Genomic DNA, 12,121 nt, shown 5'->3' with positions numbered 1-12,121 from the left:
TGAGATTCATCCCAAGCCGGACCATCTCATTGCTTGAATGTTGAATTGGGTTTGGTTCATATGCTCTCAAGCTTTGCTTTTGCATTTTACAAACAGGTAAAGATGAGGAGGTTTTTTTTAGGAGGTTTGATGACTGGAGTATTTACAAATATTTACAACAAAAAGAGAAAAAAAAAAAGCATAAGCCAAATGTATATAACTTCGTCTTCTTGGTATATAAAATTTTTGGTAGTTAGCCGTTAGGGTTGAACTAAGTTTTAGTCGAGAACATCAGCATGATAATCTGTACTTCTGTCAATGTGTATTAAACACATGAGCAGATGATGTTATAGGGTCCAGTTCTTTTTTACGCCCCCAAAAACCATCCATTGTTTATATCTTGTTTCATTTAGCTCACCATTAATTGATTTTTTATGCCATCACTTCTTAATTACTCATTTACTCCCATTGTTTTGTCAAATTGTATTAATTCCTAGAAATTTTTAGGTGTTAATTGTGTATACCTAGATTTAGGTATAAGTCTACCCAAAGCTATTGAATTTGTTTATCATACTTGCTCATTTGGATAGCTTCAAATACGCAAACAAAGATACTCCAAATGAGCAAATTGATAGCATTGGTTACAACGTACACCTACCTACAGTTAAGTGCACCTGGGAACATGATAGACTTGTACTGCTAGAAGGGATATGACATAATTAACTCATTAAGTAAAGAAACTTCATACAAGTAAATCCTCCAATAAACTTCCTATTGGATTTGGAAACGGATTTTAATAATTCTTAGGAGGAGAGAGTATGCTTTTGTAGATAGTGCAAAAGTGGGAATAAATTGGATCGAGAGATGGTGTTCCTGAAAGGACTTACCTCACATGGTAGGGGTGTTTATGGGTAGTTAACCGTACCGAAATAAAATGTTTGGGACGGTAACCGGAAGTATCGATTCGCCATAGTGAATCGTAACTGTTACCGTTCAAACCGGTTACTGCATAAATAGTTAACTAGTTTCGGTACGGTTTTACAGTCAACCATTAACCGTTATTCAAGTTTTATCAAATTATTTCACTAATTTTATATGTTAGATTTCAAATTTTTCTCAACATATATAATATACCATTAATACCAAGATTCTCTATAAAAGACAATCATCTCTAAAAACATTCCACAACATACAATACAATGAATACATATTTCAAAGTTCTAAGAAAAAACAAGCACAAAATTCTAAACTATTACAAGTTGGTAGTTCATAGTGAGTAGTTCACAATCATCTCTAAACTATAGCAGAGAGTAGTTCATCCTTATCGTCATCTTCGAAAAAAATCATGAGAGAAAGAGAGAGAGCGAGAGTGATGAGAGTCGAAAATGGAAATCCTAGTTCTGCTAACTCGAAGAGGAAAGTTAGGGCTTAGAGAGTTAGAGCTGAATCTTATCACTGATGAAGTGATGAGTGTCAATTACTCTATCTTGGACTTTTGGGCTTTCTCATATTTTTTGACTTTTGGTTTTGGGTTTACTTACTGATGTATGTTTTCTCACATAAATGAGCCCATAAACTCTACACTCTACACTACTTTACTTACTAAAATACTGCATTTAATAAAAAAAATAATTAATTAATATATTTATTATAAAAAATTAAATAATAATAAAATAAAATAAATTAATCCGGTTTTTCGGTTTACCAACTGTAACCATACCGTTTAACCGTATTTTTTAACGCTTCGGTTACCGAACCGTTTAATCACAAAATGTCCGGGTTGGTAACCGCCCATTTTTGGCCGGTTTTCCGATTTTTTACTACGACATTTTGGTTTCGGTTTTTGTGAGCACCCCTACACATGGGTGTATGGAACTAATTAAATAAAGATTATGAGAGAGAGCATGGGTATGTTTTAGGGCATGTTCTCCCCAGCTTATTTCCAATCCAGTTCAGTTCAGTTGCAATCAATTCGGTTCAGTTCGATTCCAATTATCATTTATATTATTTATAATTTAATTCAGTACAGTTGAGTTGGAATCAGTTCACTTTAGTTGGAATCAGTTCAGTTTAGTTGTTTTATGCCGAAAAGAACAAGCCTTTGAGCCTGTTCTCTTCGGCATAAAACAGCTGGACTAAACTGATGTGAACTGAACTGAATTGAACTGAACTGAACTGAATTGAATTGAACTGAAATGAATAGTGATATGTGAGAGTAAAAATATTGTCAAGAGCTGAACTGAACTGAACTGATCTGAACTGAAAATAAATTGGGGAGAACAGATCCTTAATAAGGAGACCATAATAAATAGAGTGGGTGACTAGAGATTTTCATTAAAGGTAATACCATAAATTTTTATTGGTAGACTATCTAAAGAACAAATATAAAAATATATTGGATGATGGGGTGAGTATACATTATCATTATTTTAACCACCAAAATGTCTTTTTGAAACCTTTTGCCCTTGGCTCATATTTATATTTGTATTTTTAGGGAAAGCTCATTTTTATATTTTAGTCCGTCCTAAAACTATAGTAGACTACTTTTTGAATTTACTAAGATGTTAATGATACCCTTCACAAAGAATACAATAATATGAGTAAATAATATATGAGGTATTTCAACTCCATATTTAAAAGTAACATCAAATGAATATAAAGCTAGTTTTTTTGCCTAGGCGATGCCTCGGATTAATTACAATAAACAAATATGTTATTATTTTTTTATTTTATAATTTGTTTTGCTACTTTTTGTATTTTTTGTCCATTAAGAAATTGAAAAATTCACGTCACGACGTGATAAGTACAAAAAAATTGAAAGCTTTGAGTTTGAAAACAATATCTTAAAAGTAATTGTGGTAAGAGAATATGACATCAATATTCTCTTGCAAGTTACGTAATAAGAGCGTCAAAGATGTACTCCCTCCGTTTTTTTTAATTGCTACATTTTAATGGTTGTTTCTTTTTAATTGCTACATTTTTCTTAAATGATTTTTTTTTTAATTGCTACATTTTTCTTATTTGGGGTACTTGACCCATCATAAATTGATACTTTTATATTTGTTCTTCTCTTTTTCCACCAAAAAATACTACTTTTTCACTTTTTCTCATTATTTTACATTAAATGGATCAAAAAATACCTTCCAAAAAGCTTGAAAGTGATATTGCATAAATGGTTGTGCATACAACAATGTAGCAATAAAAAAACGGAGGGAGTATGTACTTGTTAAGTCTTTTTAGTAAACTACAATTATTACAAGATTTTATTATATTTTATTTAAAACATTACAACAAAGTCATAGTGTATAGATGGTTAAGCTCTTATTTTTCATTTCAAAGGTCACGTGTTCGATACCTTACATTTGCACTTTTTTTAAAAAGTGAGGAGTATATATGAATATAAAGTGTTTGCATTAAAAAAGAAATTTGAGGAGAGTGTCACGTGTCACATAGATTTTCTTTCACATATCTTTTAATATATTTGTATAGATGTCCCTTAAAAGGGACGTCGAACTTTTATGATCAAGATCACAAATAGAGTAGTTTCACTGAACCATCTAACAGTAAAAATTCTGATAGATATCAAGAAAAGGAGAGATTTTAGCAGTGAAATTAAAGTTGAAACTTACAAGGCTCTCAAAAAGGTGGCAAACCAAACCTTTGTTTCTTAACGTTCACTTTAATCAGTTTCATGTAAATCCCCCTTCAATCTAAGTTCATGTTTATTATCTTTCACAAGTCATTAATCAATTTTCAACACGCTTCCCTCATTTAAACCGAGTAACTTTCTTCACAATTTTCTCTCAATTACTTAACACTATATATATCCTACCACTTCTTAACTTGTACACAAATAACTCCCATACTTATTTCAAAGCAACAAAAATGAATCCTCATGAATATGCTGCCAACAAATATTCACTGCTAAACAAACTTAGAAAAGCTGTTAAGAAGCTTAATTTTCTATTAATCACATCAACTTATAAGCGCAGACAATGGAGCTTAGCTTCGATATCGTCGACCCTTCGGACTCCACCAACTATGCGACGTTACACCCGTCATTTGAGCTTCAACAATGTCCTGGGAAGTGGAATATACCATGGATGTTCAGAAGATGATGCATCAGAACTACTTAATGAAGATTGTACTAATGATCATAATAATAATAAACGTTTGAGTTCGATAAGAAGTTTTACAAGGATGAAAAACAATGGTATGAGCAATGATAGTAATGCCACTACTGAAGATATTGATTTGAGAGCAGATATGTTTATTCAGAATTTTCATCGTCAACTTCGGATGGAAAGACAGATTTCTTTGGAGCTTAGATATTGCAATAATGATAATAATAATAATAATAATAATAATAATAATAATAATAATAATAATAATAATAATAGTGTAAATTAATATTAGAAATAGTTTGAAGAATATAGAGAATATTGGAATGCTTAACTGAATTTGTCATGCTAGAACATGTTTTATGTTTTCATCTTATAAACTTTCTGGCATTTTGTTTTGTATTTGTCATCCTTTATTTTGTTTTCCCTTGTTTCTTCTGGAATATAATCTTGCTCCTATAGTTTAATTAGTTGTAATCCTTCCTTCGTTTCTTTCAACTGTTGCACTTTAACTTTTGCGCTATTTATATAGTACGTTTTAACCATATTTCTTTTACAAATATATAAAAATAAATATTATCATGTATTGTTATTAGATTTATCTCAACTCTTAATGTACATATACAATATATCAACTTACCAAGGACCCTTGGGTTCAATGGTATGCCTTCCTATCTCCCACCGGCCACATGGGAGACCAAGGTTCAAATCTTGGTGTAAGCAAAATTTCAATATTGTTAGGGAGGGGGTGTGGGCAGCCCGGAGGAAATTCATCTTAACACGAATTCCCGAAATGGGGTCCAAAAAAAAAATACAAAGTATCAACTTATTATTAAAGATGTTAATAGTTAAATTTGTGTGTTGGCAAGCATGAAAGTCAATGTGGAACAATTAAGAAAATTTGAGCAAGTGTATAATCCCTTTTCTCCATTGGGGAGAAGAGGTTTGATTTAGAAAAAACAGATGCACACATCTGGGTTGCAGAATCCCAATTCACAAATTATAAAAAGGAAAAGAAAAGAACAAAAGAAGAGTTCAATCAGCTTTAGTATAATTTGTACGACATTGCATCCATGAATCAACAGAAGCAAAAGCAAACTGTTACCCAGTTTTCCAACCTCAAAAAACAGCCGATCTAATACAGAAAAAGAAAAACAATTAATTAAAAGGGAAAAATAATAGACAGATTAATCAATGAATAAAACTTTTTTTATCCTCTCTTCCTCTCAATCCAAAATCATCTCCAAGAATGTGCATGTGTATGTATATTTGTATGTATATGTATGACGGTCGATGATTGATGATGATCAGCTCTTGTTAGTGTCTTGCAAAGAAATGACGGTTTCAAAAGCTCCAGCTAATGCCAAAACCTTGTTCTTCTTTCCCCTAAGCTTGGTTGCAGTTTCTTCAATCACATCATTATAAACTTGCTTATCTTTCTTCCCTGCTGAAGCTGCCTGTGTTTTCACAGGCGCAGTCGCAGCATCTGCAGGTGGACTGCTAACAGTTTGATTCTCATCTTTTGCTTCTTTATCGACCTCTTCCTTTTCAGCCTCTACTACATCCACTGCTGCTGCTGCTGCTGCTTCTTCTTCCTTCTTTTCATCTACTACCGGCTCAACAGGCTCCGCCATTTCAGTTACCTTTTTGTCAGCCTCATCTTGCTGATGAAGTTCCTCTGCATTGTCTACAAGAGTCTGTTCTCCCGCGGCCTCAACCTCTGGCTGATGATCAGCTGATTCTTCCACAGTCTGATCAACAACAAACGTTGACTTATCCTCGTCTTGCTGATGATCTTCTTCAAGACTGGCTTCCTTTGGAGCCTCTGGAGTATGCTGAACTGCTTCCTCCATTTCTATATTAGTAGGGTCAGCTAGTTCCTTGTTGCTTTCAGGCATCTCTGACATTTCAGGAAGAGACTCAACTTCATGATCATCAATATTGACAAAGTCATCCTCGATAGCCAAATGATCAACTGATGCACGATTCTCATACTCGACACTTGACTCCGAGTTTACACTCTTAGGAGCCTTCTTAGTGGAAGAAGATGAAGATGTTGGTTCTTTCTTTGTACTTGTTGATGATGACAATCCACTCCTTTTGGTACTCCTAGACCTAGACAATTGTGGGTCCACCTTCCCATCCTTCAAACTTGAGGTCCTAGCAAACAGCTTCTCCGAGGTTGGCCTTGAGGAGGAGGCAGAAGAAGCGGTTGATTTGTTTGAAAAGGAAGTTGATCTTAGAGGCTTAACATCGCGGGTCCCACTAGGGAGACCTCGAACAGCCCTCTGAACCTGGGATGAGGGTGGAGGGCGTTCGAAGGATCTCCTCCTATTGAGAGTTGGTTTCGAGGAGGTGTCTGTGATCGGTTTCCTAGGGACCCTAGAGTGATCGTGGCTCGAGCTTATGGTAGGTTTGAGATAGTTAGGGACAGGTTTGTTAGACTCTGCAGGAGGATTGGATTGTTCATCACTTGGGGAAGAAGTGGAAGGTTTAGGAGATCTCTTCATGATAGAACTTGAAGGAGATGTTCCCCTCTTTTCCTTACTACCTGCATTTCCCCTTAATGATGTTGCCATTTGTTTTCCCTTTTAATTATGAAATTTAAACTCAACCTGCATTTTTTTCAAGGTGTAAAGGAAGAAAAAAGAAGCATTAGTAAAATGAAGCAGATTCAATATGACTCAACTTAGGTGCAAAAAATAAGAAACCAATGTTAAATAAAGTTGACATGATGAACATACAAATTCACGTTATTGATTTTCGTATAAAGTAAATAGAATTGAAAAAAATGAAAGAAGATAGGAGTATACATATACATGCTTACCATCAGTATGTTGAACTTTTATACATCGCCACACAATTACTTAAAATCGCCCCAAAAAAACTAAAAAATTACATTTATAACCTTTCTCTTTTTTATTCTTAAATGACCACCACCACCACCACTCACCTCCTGCTGGCTGCCACCACCACCACTCACCTCCTGCTGGCTGCCACCACCACCACTCACCTCCTGCTGGTTGCCACCATCACCCACCCACCTCAATCCACCACCCTCACCTCCATTGAAATTACCCCTCTCTCTCCTTCTTCAACACCATATGCGTACCACCACCTACCCACCTCACTCCACCACCCTCACCTCCATTTCGTCGCACACAACCACCACCTTTCCCGTAACCATCGCCACCTCCACGCAAAAAGCTCGAATTTTTTTTACATTGCGAACGTTCGGCCAGGACGTTCGCCCCATGGTACGAACGTCCGGCCAGGACGTTCACGTTCGCCCCATGGCATGAACGTCCTGGCCGGACGTTCGCAATGTAAAAAAATTTTGAGCCTTTTGCGTGGTGGCTGTGGTGGTTACGGAAGGGTGAGATAGGTGATGGCGGTGGAGGATGATGTCGCGGGAGGTAGGTGATGGCGGTGGAGGATGATGTCGCAGGTGGTGGTGGTTGGGGTAATGGCAGTGTGTGGAAAAAGGAGAGGGTGAAATGGGAGTGGGAACTGGGAAAGTAGGTGGTGGTGGGGGTGGTGGGGTAAAGAGGAGAGGGTTAAACGGCAGGAGAGGTAGGTGGTGGTGGTGGGGGTGGTAGGTGGTGGAAAAGAGGAAAGGGTAAAATTGTTTATAAAAATGAATTTGAGGCGATTTTAAGTAATTTCAAGACGATGTTTAAGAATCACCGTAGTATTACTTTTTTTATATAAATACCAATGAGTAACATATATAATAAGATATTTCCATGAAATTATAAATATATATGGGTTCTAGCCTATGCTTAATGTACATACATCATACATTAATTTATTATTTCGAAAAACAATGGTCAAAATTGATAAAGTTTTTATTAAGAGTTAAATTATTATTTTTTGGATGAAAAGAGTATTTTTGGGGGATAATTTATGGAAAAGAAAGAATCAGTTTTTGTTTTTTGCTAAGGAAAAAAGGAATTTAGTTATTAATGTAGTATGATTTTGCTAAGGAAAAAAGGAATTTAGTTATTAATGTAGTATGATATTGGGAGGGAGAGGTGGTACCTCAGTGGAGTACCACTCAAATTTTAAGGCATGGTTAAAGGTCTGAATTCTTATTCCAACAATATGTTCGGCATTTACTTATGGCCTCCGAACTGACCTGCCCTACAGGTTAGTAGTCTAACAGGGATTGATTTCCACACCAATTATCTTTGCTAATAAAAAAATGATAGTATGACATTGCTAAATATGGGCATAGAAATATGCCAGGCTTTTTCGTGTGCCAGATTGCTTTTGTTATATGTGAGCTTTGCTAAAGGCTTTGGGTGGACCCCAAACGTGTGCATCTAAATTTACTCTTTTCATTATTATTTTTTTTTATAAAAAAAATAAGAAGAAGAATTCTTCTGGGCTGCCCTCGCATAAGGTTCCTACCTAAAAGCTCATTACAAGTCAGGTATTCCCAACCTCCCTCCTCTCTTAAATCCCAAGCAAATACTTGATACAAAGTTATAAAAAAGTGATTTTTCCTGTATAAGTATTCAGTAATCTATAAACTATAGTAAAAAAGAACAAGAAAAACTATAAATACCGTGCGCCATCATCATCTTTACCCATTGCTAAGTAAAATTGATGATGGGGCATGTATATCTACTAGTTGGACTTGTAGGGTAAAGGGTGTTTTTCATGTACTAGTTTATGTCGTGCCCTAATAATTAAAGGTGAGGGGCTCATAAACTTTCATTTGACTATGTATATAGTAATATACATATTTAGAAATTTCCAAGGAAAGACAAAAGAGGAAAGCTTTAAGAATATTTTGTCAAACAAGAAATGATTTCATTATACAATTTGGTCCATTAACATCTAAAAACTTCAAGTCAATGTCACACCATTTTTTTTTTTCCTTTTTTCGATCGCAAAAGAATCAATTATCACAGTTCTTATATTACACTACCTCTTTTCTTTTGATGCATCATTTGATTATTTTATTCACTCATCAAAAACAAAAATGTTATTGATAAAGAAGTAATAATCAAATTAAGGTACACACCTTAAGTGTTATAAAAATAATAAACCTATTACAGTTTTATGTATTTGATTTGTATGAAATAATTCTTATTGACATAATAAGGTCCTACATAATTTGACTGTATGCAAGATTGTTGAAGCTACGTCAAAATATTAAAAGCGGTGAAATCTTTTTGATATATCCATAATCCAAAGCAAGCTAGTAATTTGGGAAAAAAATTGTATGTAACTTAAAAAAAATATTTCTCAATATAAATTTTTACACCTTTTTTCAAGAGACCTAATAGTTTTACACATTTTACATACAAATTTAATTTAGATGTTACAATACTTAAGATGTTGCTTATTGGATGATCATATTGATGGCCACCTTCTATCAATGTAGTTCAAACAAGTGATTAATTTGTCAACTTCACATAGTTGGAGGCATGTCATCTTCATAAAATATTGACATTGTCCTTTTCATCACCAATGAAAAGTCAAGAAGGAGGAACAAGTCATGCTAAAGGCTATGATCATCCTAAAACATATGCAATATTATTATCATTACCTAGAAAAATGATTAACGAAATTTAGCCCCAAACCATTGGATAATATCACATATTAACATAATTTCAACCATTTGAGTTGTATTATGAATGATATTTAACCAAATTGTATTACAAACTAAAATGGTAATTAAAGATAATTCTACCAATTGATTAAATGAAAAAAAGTTAGAATATTTAATCAACCCTCAAAGGCTTAAACCTAAACACATAACTTTTGAAATAACATGAACAAATAAGTTTTTCTTTTTAAAATATATTGAAAAAAGGGGAAATTAATTATCATCAACATACAAAAGTTTTAAGGCATCACAAAAGAATTATGGTGATTAATTAAGTGCAAAAAAAAATGATAATAATAAAGAGTGTTGAGAAATAGAATTACCTCTTTTTATTTCTTTTTTTCTTTGGGCTATAACTCCATTGATGAAAAATGAAGATGAAGAAAAATAAGAAAAGAAGAAGAGGTTGAGGAAATGAGAGGTATATGAAGAAGGAGGCCAAACAAGAAAAAGAAAGAGAGGATCAGAGAGAGAATATTTGCTGTCTTTGATTAATTAATACCTTAAACGTTGTAGTAAATTGAAAAAAGAAAATTAAAGGAAAATTGCTAAATAAATTAAAAAGCAGAGGAAAATTGGAAATAAGTAGGGCGCATATTACGCACAAGAGTATCAACCAATAATATCATGCCAATTCGGATATGAGGAAGGGTTGACTTTTTCAAGTTTTCTTTAGACCACTCTTGTTGTTGGCGCGTATGATTACCTTGGATAGGAGGATTAAGTTTCAAACCTAGTTGAGTTAGAAGCCCAAACTAGTTGATAAACCTACATCTATTAAGTTTCAAATCTAGTTGGTTGGTTATCATTTTATCGATGTCATTTCCAACATTTGGAAGAACTATTAATTTTTTAGTCCCCGTTCGATATTATTGAGTCATATAATATATGTTCTATAATAAATAAAAAAAATTAGTCAAATTTAATGAGAACATGATGATTTTGAAAACTGACAACTGAAAAGTGAAAACCGCTTTTTCTGGTTTCCAGTTTTTGGTTTTTAATTTTCAAAAAAAAAAAAAAATTGAAAACTAAAATGAGAAAAAGTATAAAATGTGTAGAAAACATTAAATGAGCAAAAATGTAAAATAAAAATTAAAATGAGAAAAACGTAAAAATGAGCATAGAAAATGTAATTGAGAAAGAACGTAAAAATGAGCAAAAACTTTGTTAAATGAGCATAAAAATGTCAAATGAGCAAAAATACAAAACAAACAAAACATAAAATGAAGAAAAACGATAGATCAAAATCTTCATAAAATCTTAATATTGTACTCCTATAAATATTACATGCAAAAAAGTCAAATTATATTGCGGTAACATTGAAGCACGACTTGTATTTTGGAGTTAGATGAAGACATCAAGTTTGCTAAAATGACTACATTAGTATCAAGATTGATACGGCTAACAATTCGAACACACATTCGATGAGGCCACGTCGTACAAAAACGAAAAGATATCAATTAATGATGTAAAATCATGTGTACGCGTGAAGTACGAAATGCAATATTTGCGCGTGGCTGAGTACGTGATGACCGGCTAAAATCTTTGTTTCGTGGGCTTCATGTTAGATATCCAACATTATTTCTTACATGGATTTTGTCAAGTTTGGAACTGTGACATCCTATATGCCACGTAGAAATTTACTTTTTTTTTTTTTAATATGAAACTCGAAAACCATTTTACTAAATTAAATCAAATTTCAAGAAAGATATACTATCTCTGCTTTTATTTAGTTGTTACTCCATCTGTCTTAAAAATGTTGTTATATTTGTTTTTCACATAGATCAAGGAAAGAGTGGGGCCCACTATATAGAACAACAATTAAGCAAAAATCAAATGGGTTTAAACTCCTTGATTAAAGTTATAAGCTCAACATCTTCATCAGACATGTAAATGTAGAACAATTTAACCAAAATCTGCAAAATGAACACATAATTGCTAGAAATTAGTTACAGTACAAATTAGAGCAAAAAATGCGAAAAATAACACTAGTTCACTAACCAAAATGTGGAAATCATTCAAAAATCAGGAAAAATTCGGAACAAAAAATCAAGAAAATTCTTGAAATTCGATTTTCGAAAATGAACAATGTATACCAAAACCTACTTTTCAAATCCAAAATTTTGAAAGTATAAAATCAAACTCAACATGAACAAAACAAAAACAGAGAAAAAGAGGGCTTTTGTTTGTAACATACAAAAAAAAATTTCTCAAACGACATAAAAATAAAAGAATTTGGTCTCAAAAGAAACACAAGAACGTCTAGATTATTGTTTTGGTATTTTTTTTATGTAATTTGAACTTGAATTAACAAGATCTGAATTTTTGGAAGGCGGGAAGAGAGAGAAAAGAAGTTGCAAAAGAAATGGAAGTAGGAGAGAGAGAAAAGAAACACGAC

The 12,121-nt window shown here is 33.3% G+C and overlaps 1 protein-coding gene across 1 annotated transcript; it reads right to left on the bottom strand.

The window, feature by feature from the left end:
- Window positions 1–5,129: 5,129 nt before the first annotated feature.
- On the bottom strand, window positions 5,130–10,240 carry LOC104886540 (hypothetical protein). Its single transcript, XM_010670989.4, has 2 exons — window positions 10,044–10,240; window positions 5,130–6,715 (listed from the first exon to the last, which is right to left on the bottom strand). The coding sequence occupies exon 2, from the start codon at window positions 6,677–6,679 to the stop codon at window positions 5,408–5,410; it is 1,272 nt and encodes a 423-aa protein (XP_010669291.1). The 5' UTR covers window positions 6,680–6,715; window positions 10,044–10,240; the 3' UTR covers window positions 5,130–5,407.
- Between the last annotated feature and the right edge of the window lie 1,881 nt (window positions 10,241–12,121).

Source organism: Beta vulgaris, chromosome 2, assembly GCF_026745355.1.
Source record: "Beta vulgaris subsp. vulgaris cultivar EL10 chromosome 2, EL10.2, whole genome shotgun sequence".
In the NCBI taxonomy this organism is placed as follows: Eukaryota; Viridiplantae; Streptophyta; class Magnoliopsida; order Caryophyllales; family Amaranthaceae; genus Beta; species Beta vulgaris.
The sequence above is the reverse complement of the archived record's forward strand: the minus strand, read 5'-3'. Positions and strand labels throughout refer to the sequence as shown.

Excerpts from the sequence above, each read along its gene's own strand:
- LOC104886540 (XM_010670989.4), bottom strand. The coding sequence starts at position 6,679 with ATGGCAACATCATTAAGGGGAAATGCAGGTAGTAAGGAAAAGAGGGGA.